Source organism: Loxodonta africana, chromosome 23, assembly GCF_030014295.1.
Source record: "Loxodonta africana isolate mLoxAfr1 chromosome 23, mLoxAfr1.hap2, whole genome shotgun sequence".
In the NCBI taxonomy this organism is placed as follows: Eukaryota; Metazoa; Chordata; class Mammalia; order Proboscidea; family Elephantidae; genus Loxodonta; species Loxodonta africana.
In genome coordinates, this window is record NC_087364.1 from 59025831 (window position 1) to 59043955 (window position 18125).

The 18125-nt window shown below is 50.2% G+C and overlaps 1 protein-coding gene across 1 annotated transcript in view; it reads left to right on the plus strand.

Annotated features, from left to right (window-relative positions):
* Window positions 1-628: 628 nt before the first annotated feature.
* Window positions 629-18125, plus strand: part of SPSB4 (splA/ryanodine receptor domain and SOCS box containing 4) — an 82390-nt gene continuing 64893 nt past the window's right edge. The window contains exon 1 of the mRNA XM_003416178.4: window positions 629-1426. Coding sequence (XP_003416226.2) covers window positions 733-1426 — 694 coding nt within the window. The 5' untranslated portion in view covers window positions 629-732. The remainder of the gene's footprint in view (window positions 1427-18125) is intronic.

Consider the following 18125-nt stretch of genomic DNA (forward strand, 5'->3'; position numbering starts at 1 on the left):
CTTATCTCTTAAATAAGATCATCTATGTTTGCACTCAGTGGAGAACATGGGCTCTGAAATCAGATGGCCTTGGTGTGAATCTTGGCTTGGCCACTTACTAGCTGTGGGACTTTGGCTAATTACTTCTGTTCTCTGCTCTTTTAGTTTCTTTATCTGCAAAATGGGGATAATGTATATGTCTTATAGGGAGGTCCTCAGAATTAAATGAGCTCACAAATGTAAATTGTTTAGAACAGTTTTTAGCATATGGCCATATGGCAAGTGCTAGATAGGCACCAGACCAAAAAAAAAAAAGTTGCTATAGAGTCGATTCGGACTCATGATGACCCTATAGGACAGAGTAGGACTATCCCATAGGGTTTCCAAGGAGTGGCTGGTGGATCTGAACTGCCAACCTCTTGGTTAGCGGCCAGGCTCTTAACCACCGCGCCACCAGGGCTCCAAGCACCAGACATTATTACATTAATTATTATTATTAATGCATGTAAAGGGCTCAGCTGAGGCCATTGGCATAAAGGGATGAATGAGTAGTTGGCCACAGTTGCTTCTGCTATAACCTGTGTCCTCTGCTTCCTTCCAGGAGCTTGCGCCCCTGCCCCAGCCTGGTAGAGGCTGTGGAGGTACACAATCCGGAAGCCCGGTTCGCAGTCCGGTGGCCCATCCCTGGCTGCGGGGAGTGGAGGCTCCCACAAGGTAGCGGTGGCCTGCAGCGGCCCCCTCCCCCAGCGAACCATGGGCCAGAAGCTCTCGGGGAGCCTCAAGTCGGTGGAGGTGCGCGAGCCAGCGCTGCGGCCGGCCAAGCGCGAGCTGCGTGGGGCAGAGCCAGGGCAGCCGGCGCGCCTGGACCAGCTCTTGGACATGCCGGCAGCGGGGCTGGCTGTGCAGCTGCGGCACGCGTGGAACCCCGAGGACCGCTCGCTCAATGTCTTCGTCAAGGACGACGACCGGCTCACCTTCCACCGGCACCCGGTGGCCCAGAGCACCGACGGCATCCGCGGCAAGGTGGGCCACGCCCGCGGCCTGCACGCCTGGCAGATCCACTGGCCCGCGCGGCAGCGCGGCACCCACGCTGTCGTGGGTGTGGCCACGGCTCGCGCACCCCTGCACTCTGTGGGCTACACGGCACTGGTGGGCAGCGACGCCGAGTCGTGGGGCTGGGACCTGGGCCGCAGCCGCCTCTACCATGACGGCAAGAACCGGCCCGGTGTGGCCTACCCTGCCTTCCTGGGGCCCGACGAAGCCTTCGCCCTGCCGGACTCGCTGCTGGTCGTGCTGGACATGGATGAGGGCACGCTCAGCTTCGTCGTGGATGGCCAGTACCTGGGCGTGGCCTTCCGGGGCCTCAAGGGCAAGAAGCTGTACCCGGTGGTGAGTGCCGTTTGGGGCCATTGCGAAGTCACCATGCGCTACATCAACGGCCTTGACCGTAAGTGTGCCTGGTGGTGGGACAGGGGCTTGCAGAGGCTGGGGGTCCACTGGGGAGTCAGGGGAGCGGGGCGAGAAGCAGGGGAGGCCCCGCCCCCCATCAGCACTTGGGGTGATCCTGAGAGTAGGACTCTGGGTCCAGGGTCCTGGGTTTGAATTCTGATTTTCCTTTCCTGGCTTAGTGATCTGAAGTAAATTATTTTATTTCATGGTTGTAAAAATATATATAACACAACATTTGTCAACATTTTCCACACGTAAAATTGAGTGATACCGATGGCGTGAATCGTGTGCAACCCTTGCCAATAATCACTGCCAAATTTCCCATCGCGGTAAACAGAAACTCGCTGCTTCCTAAACAACGACTCCTCCTTTTCCTCCCTTTCTCATCCTTAGTAACCACTAGTCAATTCTCATCTCTACATTTGCCTGTTCTTGTTATTTCATGTAAGTGAGGCCATACAGTATTTGTCCTTTTGTAATTGACTTATTTCACTCAGCATAATGTTTTCAAGGTTCATCCATGTTGTAGGCTGTATTACGACGTCGTTTCTCTTCATGGCTAAGTAATATTCCATTGTGTGTATCTACCACATTTTGTTTATCCATTCATCTGCTGATGAACACTTGGGTTGTTTATACCTTATGACTATTGTGAATAGTGCTGCCATGAGCACTGGTGACTATGTGTCTGTGCAGCTGTTCTCAGATCTCTTGAGTATATACCTACGAGTGGAATTACTAGGTCATACACCAGTTCTATGTTTAATTTTTTGAGGAACTGCCAAACTTTTCCACAGCGTCTGTGCCGTTTTGTATTCCCACCAGCAATGGGTAAGTGTTCCAATTTCTCCACATCTTCACTGACATTTGTTGTTTTCTGTTTCGTGTGTTTGTTTGTTTTATCTTAGTCATCCTAGTGGGAGTAAAGTGGTAGCTCATTGCGGTTTTGGTTTCCATCTCCCTGGTCGCTATGAGTCAGAATCAACTCGACAGCAACTAACGACAACAATGACTAATGATGCTGAGTGTCTTTTCATGTTGTTGGCTGTTTATGTATCTTTTTTGCTGCAATGTCTATTCAAGTCCTTTGTTAGGCAAATCATTTAATCTCTTTGTGCCTCAGTTTTCCCATCTGCAAAAGTGGCACAATCTAGCTCAGGGCTGTTGTCAGGATTAAATAAGACAATATATGCAAAAATGCTTAGCATAGGCAGTGGTATCTAATTAGGGCTTTGAGTGTTGGTTCTAATTACGAATACTTCAGTCTGTATTAGGGTTGTACAAAATGATGTCTGCTGGTGCCCAGCCCCAAGCTAGTCACAAAGGGAAGAGAGTGACAAGTAGAAGCTAGAGTCCCTGGACTTGAATGCCACGGCCTTCGGTTACCAATAGGTAATAAGTAATGGTAATAACAACTATCCTTTATGGACCACCTACAGTATGTGGAGGCTGAATACCCACATTCCAGCTTGCACTGGTGAGCTGACTACAAGGGCTACACTGTCTGTTGAAGGGAACAGCTGCCTCTCACCTCCAGCTGCTTATTGCTTCGTGAGAACCAGAGCTCTGGGCTGTAGAATCTTCTGATTTTTTTCAAGAGAGCCAGAAATTTAGATTTTGTGTGAACTATCACAATTTTTAAAGTTGGCAGCTGTTGGAAACATGGTGTGGTCAAACAAAACACCCATGCAGGCTACACACAAGCCAACAGTCTGCTGGTTTTGACCCCTGACAACTCTAAGGTCTCCTCCCGTTTAGTCTGCATGACCATCCTATGCAGCTTAAAACTCATAGTGACAGTAGTGGTCGTTGGTGTTAGGGAGTCACTCAGGAGGCAGGGTGGCCTCTGGATAGAAGCCCTCACAGCTCTCTGGCTTGGTTGGAATCCCAGCTGAGCAGAGCCTGGAGTCCCGCACTCCTGGGCCCTCACACTCTCACATGTCAGCTGACCAGCAGCAGGCAAAACAGACTTCCTGCCACACCCCTAATGAAGCTCCCAGAAGCCCTGATTAAAGCCAGGATGACAATTTATTCATTTTAAATGAGAGATACAGTTGTCAGCCAACAAGATGGCTTCAAGATCCCTATTTCAGAGATAAGGAGACTGAAGGGCAGAGCTAGAGAAAGTGGAAGCTGGGGCCACCCCAGGTCTGCTGGCCTCTGAGGCCGCCCTTTTTCCCATGCTCCCCCCTTAGTTGAGGGACTAAGAAGACTAATACTCCAGGAAAAAAAAACAAAGAACAAGATTTTACTCAAGTAAAATTTACATTTGCTCAAGCGTAGGGTGGATTGAGGGTTTTTGAAGATGAAAAGCCAACAGAAAAGTGGCTGGTACGCCCAGCCCACTGGTATAATTGGAGACAGTGGCATCACTAGGGGGGAGCAGGGGCGCAGACTGTACAGGGTGACACCAAAATGACTGTCTATAAAGATATCCTTGTTGTTAGTTATAACACAAAAACATTTCTCATAAGCCCAGCTAACGTGTATTGGTATACCCACGAGGCTAAAACTCTACGCCAATTTACTTTTCAAACCTTCTAACGCACTCTAGCTGTCATCATTACCCAGTTACAATGATGCTTCGAACCACGTGGTTTCGTCTGCACGGGTTACGATTACGCATTGTGGTTTTCCTTGCTGCCAGTGTTTTTATAGTCACTCGTTTTGTCAGATTTTCTGGTTTTAGGTACTATATTATGGTAATTAGTATTTGTGAACCTGTATCAGTAACTTTTTTGAGAATGAAGCAGCAGCTAAAGGAAAAGAAGGCATGATATATGGGAATTATGGTTTATAAGCATAAACATTCGTACAAAAAACATTACTAAGGATTCTGTATGGTCTGGAATGGGGGAGGTCCATGGTGGGGGTGACACCATGAGCTACCTCACTGGCTGACACCAACCCTGGTGACTCCACTGATTAGAGGCCTTCTTGCTCATATTTTATTTTCATGGCCGTTGGGCCAAGATGGCTGTTGAATGGCAAAGTGTTGTTCTGTTTACCTGTTTAACAGGTTAAACTTAGGAACAAATGAGTGTATGCTGAGAAGGCCTAGTTTAGTCATCACTGTCGCTTGGGGAAGGATGTCCAAAACCTTCATAGACTTGATGACTAGGCAAACCCCAGGCCTGAGAAAACCAACAACTTTTTATTTAATGGAAGTGGAAAATTTATTTGCTGAAATTGTTCATCAGGCTAAAAGGATGTAGCCTTTGTGTATTAAGGCTCTGGGGTCTGATGTGTCTAATAGCCAATTGCATAACCCGTGCTTATTGGTTTTATGTCTTTGAGGAGTCTCTTCAATTCCCTAAGACTCGCTTTACTCATCTTTAAAATGGAGCAGTGTCAGGTCCTCTTCATAGTTGCTGTGAGATCTTGCATGGTGACAGTAATAATATGGTAGCTGGGATTAGAAGCCTGACAATGATACCCAGTGGGAGTTACTAGAGCCAACAGTTGGGCCCCTAAGCTAGGCTTCATCTTGGGTATTGATTCATGCTCCTGGGTATTACCTGTTTCTTGGTTTTCAGGTACAAAACTAAGGTGCTAATGAGGCTGCAGCCAGAGCCTCCTCTGTATGTGATGGGAGAGGGATCTGCTCAAGCCATGGTCTCCTTCTTGGTCCCCTGCTCAGAGAGGCTGTGTGGAGAAGGGTAGTCATGTTTATGGGCATTCTGGGCTCCTGGTCCTTCAGGTGGTTGGAGAAGCTTGTTGGGAAACTGAGGCTTGGTGTGTTCTATCCTCTTTCCCATTGGTGATAATTTTCCAGGTTGGCTGAAACTGAAATGGCCATTGGGAGACAAGGGAAGACTAGGATGTCATATGAATGTGAGCCTATGGCATCTCCCAATTGGTGACAGGGTTGGCTTGTCTAATATGCACTGTCCTGTTCTCCAAAAAGGTGTAATGTTCTCTGTCTTAGTCAGGGGCATGATCGCAGAAAGAAGGAAACTCCGCTTCCCTGGGCTTTGAAAGGCCTATGGTCAGCCTGGGGCAAGCCCCAACTGAAGGATGGGCCATAGGGCAGACTGAGTGGAATCTCACAGGGGCATAAGGGCCATGATAGTGTGAAGCCTGCAGCCAGCGGCCTGGGCTGAAACCCTCTAGTGGATCCCTGGGGCGGGGAGTGGTTTGGTCCCAGGGAGTCCCTAGGCAGGGAAGATGACCCAAGGTGGGTCCTGGGATGAAAAGAATTCTGAGCCAGCATTGGACGTGGTGGAAGGTCCATAGACCCAAACCTGACTAGGATGTGGAGAACTGGAGTCAGAAACATGCTTGAAAGCAGAAAGGCAGGGCTGTCGCTGGGGGAGTTGGGCAGGCACCACCAGGCAGGGCTCTGGGGTCCCTTCCTCAGAAGGTCATGAGGGAGAGAACTCTGCCTGGGGTACCTCACCTACCTGGTTGGACTCTCAGCCCCAGCATGCATCAGGAGTCCATGGACAACCTCAGTGTTCTCATTTGTAGAATGGAGATGCTGAAGCCTGCCAGCATGGAGCAGACACAGCAATTGCTTGTCCACTGCTTTGATGAGCTCGGTGAGCTGGGACAAATCCTGGGGTTCACCTGTGGATAAAACAAAGGGTCATTAGTAGACATTTTTTCTTTAATGAGAAGCAAGTTAGTAGATATCATTTTCTCAGTTTTTGAATATTTATGACTGAGAGAGCAAGACTTAGAAAGGTGCTTAATGTATTAACTCTGAAGCATGTGTTTGTTGGGGCAAGAGCTCCTGGGGGCGTGATTTCCTATTGCAAATGCGTAACATTGTGGAAACTTGCACAGGTGGAATTGCTCTCAGGCTCTGCCATGGAGTGAAACAGCTCAGCATCTCCAGGTTTACTGCAAAGAGCTGCAGTACGTCTGGGGCCCTGCCATCTGAGTCAACCTGAGAAGCACAGAGCCAAGGCCAGGCAAATGGGCAAACTGTCTCCAGAGGACTGGGTCTGGGGCCCAAATAATAATAACAACAACTAGCACTTATGCTGGCTTCTGTTCTAAGCACTTTACAAATGTTAACTCATTGAATTCTTGTGACAGCTCTTTGAGCTAATTACCCATATCATCATCTTCATTTTATGATGAAGAAATTGAGGCACAGAGAACATGAGTGAGTTGCTCAAGGTCACACAGCTAGTAACTGGTGGAGCCAAGATTCAAACTGAGAAGGCTGGCGCAGTGGGCACCTTGTGGAAGCGGTGAGAGACCAGGCAGGGAGAGAATGCACAAGGAGAAGCTTTGCCTCCAGTCGGCCATGCTGCAAACCAGCTGGTCCCTGGCCTCTGCAGCAAGTTTGCGTGAGGCCCTGAGCTGCTTCCGCCCCTCTTCTCCTGCATTGTTCCTCACAGCTCTTGGCTCAGCACAGAGCTCCATAGGGTGTTCTGAAAAGCTAAGTTGCATCAAGACAGCCTCAGCGGTGGCCATGAATCAGACACACTTGATGACTTGATTGCCAACAGGAGAACGTCACTGCAAATATCCCACTACTGTGAGGTCCAAGCTCCTGGAGTAAGCTAACCCTTGGAATCTGCTTCTCTGGGCTGGCTTCTGGTGAGTTGCTCCTTGGCTTCTCTGGCAGCCAGGGTGGGCTGACCGAGAGGCCTTATCTGGTGGCTTGGAGTTCTTCGGTGGTGAGTGGTATGTGACTGACACAGGAGTGGAGAGGAGCCCTGGACAGGGACAAGTAGGCTCGGAGTCCCGAGCAGCTTTGGTTTTGGGGTCATAATAATTGCATTTTTTGTTGACTGCTGCCTATGTTCTGTGCCCTGAGCTGCGTGTTTTATTCACTTTACTTTTTTAAACTTACACAAGAAACTTGAGGCGATGTTATTGTTATTATCCCCATTTTATAGATGAGGACACTGAGTCTTAGAAAAGTGCAGAATTTCCCCAGGGCCACACAGCTAGCTAGTGTGGCGGAGCTGGATCAAACTTAGGGCAGCACCACTCCTTACCCTGCTTCCTGCTGCCTGGGCCAGTTCTGCCTCCTTTCTGCCCTCGGAACAGGACCTCGCTCCACAGAATGGGCGTCAAGGCTCAGGACTGGCCTCCTGGAGGAGCGGAGAGTGGGAGGAGACTGAGGGGTTGCGGGGGAAGAAAACCAGGACATGGAGAGTCATGATGAGGTGGAGCCTGTGAGCAGGAGCTGGTGCAGGACAGAACTGAGGTCTCGTGGTCAGCGTGACTGTATTCATTTCCTAGGGCTACCTAGGAGCCCTGGTGATGCCATGGTTAAGAGCTTGGCTGCTAACGAAAAGCTCGACAGTTCAAATCCATCAACTGCTCCTTGGAAACCCTATAGGGCAGTGTTACTCTAGGGTCGCTATGAGTCAGAACTGACTCAACAGCACCTAACAACAACAACAAGAGGGCTGCCATAACAGAGTACCACAACGTGGTAGCTTAAAACACCAGAAATTTAGTTCGTCACAGAAACCAAGGTGTCAGCTGGGTTAGTTGCTTCTGGAGTCTTGGAGGGAGAGTCCATCTCATGCCTCTCTCTTAGCTTCTGGAGGCAGCTGGCAATCCTTGGCATTTCTTGGCTCTGTAGCTGTGTAACTCCAATCTCTGCCTTCCTCTTCGCATCACCTTCTCTCTGTGTCTCTGTCTGTGTCCCTTCTCCTCTCTCATAAGGACTTGTCCTTGAGTTTAAGGCCCTGAATTACATCTGCAAAGACCCTTTGTCCAAATAAGATCACAGTCATAGGAGCTGGGGGCTAGGACTTGGACATATCTTTTTGGGGACACAATTCCACCCACCACAGTGATGATCCTAAAAAGGATATGCCAGGGAAAGGGTGGGTGCCCTTTTCTAGAAGAGCTATGCATTGCTAGAAATGGAGCCCTTAGCTAGGAGTCATTTACTCATTTATTCATGCAACAAATAAAATGAGAACCTTCCCCAAGTCTGGGGGCTCAGGGGCTGTGCCAAGACCTGAGGCTCCAACAGTGAACAAAGGCAGCCTTGACTCCCAGCAGCCCTGGTCTTTCCTTTGTGGCTAGGCTTTTGTCACAGTAATTGGGGAAGAGGGGAGGGAAGCACATGGACTGTTGAATTCTAGCTCTGCTGGATCAAGTAGGTAAAGCGCTTTGTAAAGGGCCTGGCAGAGGGCAAGCATTTAGAAAGTGTTAGGTATTATTGCTGTCATTTATATTATTATTCTCAGGACATGACTTCCAGCCCCAGCCCTGTTATGGACTTGCTTTGTGGTTCTGGGCAAGCCTCACAGACAGGTCCTACATTTCTTAATCTGGGAAATGGGGCTGATCATCTTGTCCTCCCAGGTGAAGAGGTTGTGACCCTTGAATGTCCCTGTTAGCACTGGCCCGGAGAGACCTTGGAAGGCGGCATTAAGGGTCTTCTGGTGTGGTGGCCTCTGTCTCTTCGAGATCTGCTGATTGACATCCAGCTGCAGGATGCCCACCTGTCATCTGTATGATGAGGATGTGCAGAGGGCTGACTTCACTCTGGTGACAGTGGTCACTGGCGTGGTCTTTCCCGAGGGACCCATTTAGCATTTGGGAAGGGGAACCAGGGGCCTGAGACCGAGAGCCAAGCAGAGAACACACATCCTTTCTCCCGCTGCACTCCAGGGAAGTCATCACAAGTGGGGATAGCCTCTCAGCCTTCCCCTGTCCCCAGGGCCTGGGCTCGATAAGATATCTACTGTCAAATGGAGTTGATTGAAACAGAATGCATTCTTCCACAATGTAGGCCCTGGGTGTCTGAGGACAGCTGCAAGGCTGCCACTTCTGGTACCATTCCTTGCTGCACCCCACCATTCTGTGTTCCATGGATCCCTCAAAGGCCATTTCCAAGCTTTTATCTGGCCTGCTCACCCTGGGGATGCAGCCTGGCACCCTGGAGCCCTGGGGTTGGCGAAAGGGGAGGTCCAGCCTCTATAGATGACTTGAGACTGAACTCTGGGGCCTGGCCGTCTCCGCTCATGCCATGGCCACTGTCTAGGAGGTTTCCTGGCCTTCCATCCCTTTGCAGCCATCCAGCTGGCTAACACCTCTGCCCATTTCTTTTTTTTTATCTGGCCTGGGCCCAGCAGGCCAGGTGGAGTCTGTGAAGGTTGTATTGAGTGGGCACAGGGCAGGGGAATGTGGGGCTGGAGACACTGAGCCAAATACCTCTCCACACAAGAAGTGCAGGTACCTCTTCTTCCACTTTGGCTAGAGGGTAACACTAATATTTTTTTGAGTACCTACTATGCGCCAGGCTCTGTGTTGAATGCATATGTTCATTCAACCTCCCAACAGCCCTATGAGATTGTCGCTATTGTTAGTTACCGTCAAGTCAATTCCGATTCATGGCGACCTCATGCGCCTGTGACCTTTCAGAAGCAGATCATCAGGCCTGTGTTCCGAGGCATCTCCAGGTGAGTTTGAACCTCCAACCTTCAGTTAGTGGTCCAGTGTTTAACCGTTTGTGCCACCCAGGGACTCCTTCCTGCAAGGTAAATATTTCTATCTCCAACTCACAGATGGGGAAGCCAAGGTTCCAGAAGTTTGTGTAACATGTCCATAGCTAGGATACCGACCCAGGTCACCTTGTTTTCATCTGACTCTACTGCCTCTACTTCCATCCATGGAGCCTGTGGTAAGAAGCATGAAGGTTTGAGACAGGGCAGAGCCCTCGTCCTGCCTCAGGTCTTTCTGTCAGGGCTGGCACTGAGTCAGCAATGCCCAGTCTTGGGGAAGATTACTCTCCAGCGCAGGCTACCCTCCAGCCATGCCGTTCAGCGGGGCCAAGCTTCTCTTGTACCCCTGGAGCTACCAGGGGGGAAAGATCCCATAGACAAATACCAGGCCTAAGTTGCAGAGAGGGTTGTCCACCTGCATCGAGCCTGGTACGCTGTATTTCCAGATGTCATTCCTAGATGGTTTAATCGATCTGCCAACAAGTATTTATTGGAGCAATGCTCAGCAGAGGAGGCTGGTGGCCAGCCAAGGCTTCTGGTATTGATGGAGGCCAGAGAGAGTTTTCAACCAGGAGGACTGCAAGGACACCACCCCCTTGCCAGCGCCGTCCCCCAGGCCTGTGCTAAGCACGTGCCCTTCCTGCCTGCCCTGACCTGCATGCATCTCCGGGGCAGCATGATCCTCCCAGCCTCCCCGACAGCTGGACAGGCTCCTCTTCCCTCTGACCCAGGTCTAGGAAGATACCCCACCAGCCTTGTGGTCCCTCCACCCCTTGTCTGTCACTCCACCCTGACCCACGCTCACCCCCATCCCTCAGCTCAGGGCACACCATCAGCTCAGTGCTGAGTCCTCCCTGTTCACTCCTTTTTCCACATATGTGCTTTTTCTCTCCCGAAGTGGGGCCCAGGAGGAGCTTGATGGGAAGCAGGAAGAGTAAGGAACTTAAAAATAGGCGTGTATTTTTAAAATGTAAGCTGTGCATGTGGTAGGTTTAAATACCACAGAAGGGTATACCTACTCCTACCCCAACCCTCGGACCCCAATTCCCCTGTCCAGAAACTACCACCAGCAGGGTCTTGGGTGTCCTTGCAGAGATATTCATGATGGATTTTTGGACACAAGTGTGATCATACTGTAAACACTGCTGTGCATCTCATTTCCCTCTGAGCAAGTTGCAGCAAGTGTTCAGTGTCGGAATAGCGTTGCCTTGTTCTTTTTTAACAGCTCCATAGTTTTCCATGGTGTGGTTGTATCATAATTTAATTGTTCAGACGCCTCTATTTTTTGACATTTCAGCAGTTGCCAGTCTTTGAGAATAAACCTTTTCTTTCTTTTTGAATTGCAGTAAATATATACGTAACAAAACATTTGACATTTCAACCATCTTCGCGTGTACAGTTCAGTGACATTGTGTTTGTGCTGTCGCTTAACCACCACCCTCATCCATGCCCGAGTCACACCATCACCTTTACCAGAAGCTCAGTGTCCCCTGAGCAAGGACTCCTCCTTTCCCCCCCTCCCGTCCACGCCTGGTAACCACCAATAATCTTTGGTCTCTATACATTGGCCTATTCTAGATATTTCATATAAATTAGACCTTATAATATTTGCTCTTTTGTGACTGGCTTTTTTCACTCAGCATGATGTTTTCAGTGTTCATGCATGTTGTAGCATGTATCAGGACTTCTGATTTGAATTCCGTCTCTACCCTCTTCTGGCTCATTGACATCCCCCAGCCTCAGTGTTCCTCTCTGTTCAATGGACATAATTATACACACCTTGCAGAGGTGCTGTGACTATCAGAGAAAATAGTAGGTGGGCGGTGGAGGGGAGCTGTCATATGACTAGGCTTATCCTGCATTGCTGATAGCACCGTGCCCAGCCCCGAGCTCATCTGGGTACTCAGTGCAGACTTCTGAATTATTCCGTTTGTAGTTTTAACTACAGTAGAGTCACATGAATTTAATCTTAAGGGATCTTCAGACACACTGTTGGACTAAGATCATTTGAATTGTATCATCTGTTCAATCCTTACTTAGGGTGTATCCGTACAATACGACACCTGGCCTGGCACCCGTATCTACACAGAATAGGCCCGTTATGGGTGTCCTTTGCTGTGTTGTTACTGCTGTTGCCACTGCTAATGCCGAAGGTAGTGGCTCTTTGAGGTGGGGGCTGCATCTTAGCCTTCTCAGCCACCCTCATAACACCCATTGGAACAGAGTATGTAGTAGGTGCTCAATAAATGCACTCTAATGTACTGGGCTCCCATCCTCTTAATAGATTTTCTTTTCTCTGCTGCCACGGCAAGACCTGAGTCACAGTTGGTGGGAACAGCAGGGGGCTGGCTGTGAGTTGCACCTTGGAAACTGACCCCTGCACACCCCATTCCCCCTCTCATTGTGGGGTGTATGCAGCCCATCTGTCCCGATACACAGGCCAAGTGAAGGCAGCGTGATGGGCTGAGTATTTCAACTCAGGATCCCGATATTCAGAAACTGACCCCTACCTACCCTTCATCAGCCACAAAAGGAAGACACTTGGAGCTGGAAAAAGTTTCTACACTCAGGTACTATGGCCCAGCTTTGAACAGTTGAATCCAGGGAGTCCTGCCTGCAGTAAGGGGGCTTGGCAATGCGAGCGCGGCGTTTGGAACCAGGCTTCTCCAGCAGGACGTCACGTGGACCAAAGTGGACTTTTACGTGGCAGACACTGGGAGCCTCAAGCTGCTGCCATTTTTCTCTCTGAGGGGCGGCAGCCTGGTCTCATGGGAAGAGCCTGGGCTCAGGGGTCCTCCAGCACTGGGCTTGGCTTCTCATTAGCTATGACCCTAAGCAAGTCATTTAACCACTGAGCCTCAGTTTCCTCATCTGTAAAATAGGAGGGGTCAGGATCATGGACAATATATATAAAGTGACTGGTCACGTTGTACGTAACTGAAAAAAATGGTAGGTTTAAAACTTGGCCATTATAACTATTACTGCTCCCGTGGTGTTCAGCTGCACTGAACCGACCCTGGCTCCTGGCGACATTATGCACAACGGAACAAAATGCTGCCTGGTCCTGTGTCATCCCCATGATCAGACTACTGTGATTCGCAGGGTTTTCACTGGCTAATTTTTGAAAGTAGTTCATTAGGCCTTCCTTCCCAGCCCATCTTAGTCTGAAAGCCCTGCTGAAACCTGCTCCGCATCATGGCAACACACAGGCCTCCATCAACAGACGGGTGGTGGCTGCGCATGGAGAGCTTTGGCCAGGAATCAAGCCCGGGTCACCGGCACGGGAGGAGAGAATTCAACCATTGAATCACCAACGCCTCGTACTGCTCCCACGGATTGGTACAATTACTGTTCGTGTTATTAAATGTGGAAGTAACTGTTATTATTAAACCTTGGTCCACGTGGTGAAATCTGAGGGATTTCACATGAGACTGTGCTGGCTAGGGGAGGTTTTTTACTCTTGTCTTTAAGATACAGCATGGAAATGCCCCCTGAGGTTCAAAGGCCACTGTGAGTTTGTTGAAAATGATTTGGGGGCATTCAGCCTTCCCTGTGAGCAGTGTCAAAGGTTTTTAGCTAAATACCTGGTTCAGGCCTTTTTCTGTGCCAGGCGGGCATGTATTCAGCAAGGATACCCAGCCAAGCAGTACCCTCCCTGGCTGGGCCCATGGTATATCTATTCATCAGGAATGAGCACTGGTTTGGTGGTGGTCCTGAGGGGCAGCATCTGCCTCTGAACAGGTAGTTACTAGGCTTGCAGTGGGCTGGCCGGCACTGGACCCGTGGAGGAAAGAGGCAGACAGTCTCCACTCTTCAGGAGCTGCCAGGAGGGCAGTCAGGGCCCTAGGTATTGGGGCTGTCAGGCAGCTGCTGCGAGACCCGGGTTTTACAGCGGGGAGCCTAATGGACCAGGAGCTGGAAGGACTTGCCCAAGGGCACCTGCCAACTAGCAACAGAACCAGAAATAAAGTACAGGCCTCCATTCTTCCTTACAAATGTACTTCAGCAGAAACAAGAGCCTGAGCACTCAAAGCAGTTTAGGAGTCAGTAAGCGACACAGATGTTTGAAGGGGTAGTTCAGGAGGAGAGTGATGGATGAGGGTTGGAGAGGCCGGAAGGGCCTCCTGAGGGGAGGCCTTTGAAGCCTGGGCAGAGCTTAGACATGTGCCCCCACACACATTCATGAAGACCCCCTCGTGGTTTCCCAGGGCCTGCTACGTGTCTGAGACCCTGCCCCCACCACACTCAGGCTGCAGAACAAGGGGATTCACACAGTCACAGAGGCCTGAGGTAAGAGCTGGTTCTGTCCACTTATTACCTGGGTGCCCTGGGCATAAATATTTTAATTTCTCAGTTCCTCAGTCTTCTCACCTGTAAAGTGGGTATAGTGCTGGTACTTACCACATAGGGTTGTTGTCAACAGGGCTTTTCAAACATGAATGTGCAGTCACGTCTTATTAAAATGCAGATTCTGGTGCAGGAGGTCTGGGTGGGGCCCAAGATTCTGCAATTCTCACATGTTCCTGGTGCTGCTGATGCAGGGGGTCTAAGGGCTGTGAGGATTCAGTGAGTTCCCAGTGTTGGAGGCCTGGCACAGAACACACTCCAAGCCCCAGCTCTCCTTACCAGAGTCAGGACCTGCCCCAGCCACTTGCCCTGCCTCCACTGTCTACCCCTCCAACCCCCCTTTGATCCTGCAGCCAAGCTAATCTGCTTATTCCCCTGTGCCTTGGGATGTGTTGTTGTTTTGTTGTTAGGTCGAGTAAGTTCCGATTCATAGCGACCCCACGTACAATAGAACAAAACACTGCCTGGTCCTACACCATCCTCATAATTGTTGTTATGCTTGAGCCCATTGTTGCAGCCACTGTGTCAGTCCATCTCACTGAGGATCTTCCTCTTTTTCACTAATCCTCTCCTTTACCAAGCATGATGTCCTTCTCCAGGGACTGGTCCCTCCTCATTAACATGTCCAAAGTACGTGGAACAAAGACTCGCCACCCTCGTTTGTTCTGGTTGTCCTTCTTCTAGGACAGATTTGTTCGTTCTTCCAGCAGTCCATGATATGTTCAGTATTCTTCAGCAACACCAGAATTCAAAGGTGTCTTCGGTCTTCCTTATTCATTGTCCAGATTTTGCATGCATGTGGGCAATTGAAAACACCATGGCCGTGTCAGGGGCACCTGAGTCCTTAAAATGACATCTTTGCTTTTTAACACTTTAAAAAGGTCTTTTGTGGCAGATTTGCCCAATGCAATGCATCGTTTGATTTGTATTTTGGAATGTGCCGATGTGTGTTTTACCCCAGTCCCCTCACGCCCCACCCCACCCAGCAAAGCTTGACCAGCCTGACTCTGCCGGCCGCACCCCTCCCTCACTGACCCTGGGGGCCGTTCACGGGCCTTGTGTTACCCTCTCCTGACCGTCTGGCCATGCTCTCTGCAGTCCCTCTACCTCCCTCTTGTTCTCATCCTCTCCAGCCTCTGAGTGGTTCAGCTTCTGTATGCTCGGGAACCAAAATTCCCACAGTTGTCAACGAGGTGTACACAAGTAATCCACATTATTATCCATGAGTTTTCTCATGGGGACGACTTGTGTTTAGGAAGGGATTACTGCCAACAGAAACAGCTCTTTGTTAGACAGTCCCTGATTGAGCACTTAGAAAAGGCCAAACACTGCTAAGCATTGCAAATCCATCACCTGGTTAAACCTCCACAGCCCCCTGCCAACGCTAGTGAGCGCTTCTTGTGTACCAACTCATTTAGTCCTCACAGATGAGGATAAGGCACCATTAGCCCATTTCACACATGAAGACTGTTATGGATTGGATTGTGTCCCCCCAAAACGTGTGTCAACTTGGCTAGGCCATGATTCCCAGTATTATGTGATTGTCCACCATTTTGTCATCTGATGTGATTTTCCTATGTGTTGTAAATCCTGCCTCTATGATGTTAATGAGGTGGGATTAGAGGTAGTTACATTAATGAGGCAGGACTCAATCTACAAGATTTGGTTGTATCCTGAGTCAATCACTTTTGGGATATAAAAGAGAGAAGCAAGCAGAGAAATGGGGGACCTCATGCCACCAAGAATGCAGAGCCAGGAGGTTAGTGCGTCCTTTGGACCAAGGGTCCCAGCACTGAGAAGCTTCTAGACCAAGGGAAGATTGATGACAAGGACCTTCCTCCAGAGCTGACAGAGAGAGAAAAAGCCATCCCCCTGGATCTGGCACCCTGAACTTGGACTTCTGGCCTCCTAGACTCTAAGAGAGTAAACTTCTGATGGTTGAAGCCATCTACTGTGGTATTTCTGTTACAGCAGCGCTAGATAACTAAGACAGAGAGGTAGAGGCTGGGGGAAATTAAGAGTCAGCTCAAGGCACACGAGTGGAAGGTGGCCATCCTGGTGCTGGAATCCAGACCTTCAGCTGCAGAGGAGAGTCTCCCGTGGTTATGTGGACTGCCCCATGGTCAAACAGGTTGTCCCTTAACAAAGGGATTTACCAAAGCTGGCACGGACTGCTTTCAGTGCCACAGCACTTAAAAGCACGTAAATACAGTATGGCCAAACTGCATTCGTTCTCAGTCCATCCATTTGAAATTGGTGATGATCCTAAGTGGGTTGTGCTGGGAAAGCAATGAATAGAGGAAGCAAATTGCAGGGAAGTGGGGTGCCTTTAAAGGACCTGGGAGAGCAAACAGCTGTCGAGGCTGAACACAGCATTTATTTGCCTGTGGCCAGGGAGCCGGCTGGTCCTCCCCGCCCTGCCCCCAGTCTTGCCTTTTGGTTAAGGCAAGGAGACGGTTAGCAGGAGTTACGACCTAGCCCAGACACTAATAAGGCTGCGTTTCGGAGGCCTTCCATAATTCAAGCGAAGGCTGTGCCGTTTAATAGCACTTCTTCATCAGACCCTCCAGGACTCAGTGCCTCCTTAATGATTTATTTGCTCAGGGTGAAATTAAGCCGAGCCAGCATGAGCTTGGAAAATACTGCTGCTGCTTCTCACCCCGGCTCTTCATCCTACAGGGCGGCCGCTTTCTATAAATAGAGCTTCCAGCTAGAGCTTCCAGCCGGAGCATCGAGAACCGCCTGCTGAGAGCCCTGGGAGCACAGGCTGCCCCGTCACCCGCCCCTGGGACCACACTTGACAGGCACCTGGTGTCTCTCCATCCTGCAGCCTCCCAGGACTGTGACCCAACTGGGGAACAGCCGGAGGCCTGAGGTGCCAGCAAAGATGCCATTGTCCTGACTCTCGAGTCATTTAGCTAGATGCCTCCAAGTTAATGTTTGATAGACTTTGACCTGCGGTCCAGATCTTGCCCTATTTGTTGATGTTTCTCCCTCAAAATGCATTCTGCCAGGATGTCCCGGGGTGAAAGCAGGTTTGCTTCTGGTGTTTCCTGCGGTGGACAACAGCTCTCCGCTCAATATCTGGGCAGCCAGCCTCTCCAGGAGGGCTCTGAGGAAGCCTGTTCAACTCCCTGAGTGGCTGCAGCTGGAGTCGGTCGCCAGAGTCACACTGACGGCTGGTCATAGGGCTCACAGAGGCCAGGTCAGGGGCCGGGAGCTGAGAGGTGGAGTGGGATGTTTAGCCAGGCTTCTTCGGAAGTCCGGAACCCAGAAGACCCAAGGTACCTCAGGAAAGGGGGTGAGTGTAAGGCTGTATGAGGACTGGGCGGGTCAGGAACAGGAAAGCACTCAGGCATCCCATTGCTGCCTCAACTGCCTGTCTGCTCCAGGCCCCCTTCCCACTCATCCACTACCTCTTCTCTCTTTTCTGCTCCAGCATGATTTGGGGCAGCCCTTGGCTTTGGCTCACCATGGCCCTGACTGTATGCCTTGCACTCCTACAGCTTCGACCTCCCTGTTAGCTGGCGTGGTATTTTCTCAGTTCTTGGTTCCAAGTCCTGAGAGTCTTTGGTTGGCCCAGCTCATTTCCTTAGGCCAGGTCAGGGGGGTCCGGCCCGTCCCTGCCCTCTGATTGGCTACTTTTGGGTTGGGTCTGCCTATTGGTTCAATTTGCAAGAGAAGGGCTGTAGGACTCATGGGATTGGCCACTTAGCACTTGCCTGGACATCAGCATCCCTCAGGGAGCTTGGCAAAAACATACATTTCTACCTATTGAGTCAGAAACTCTTGCAGTGGACGCTGGGATGTGTGTGGGCTTTACAAGCTTCCCTGTTGATTCGTGTCACCATCCCAGCACTGGCCAGAAGTCAGCTGCTGGGGATACCTGGCTGGAAGGAGGCTGCTGGGGTGGGTGGGGGT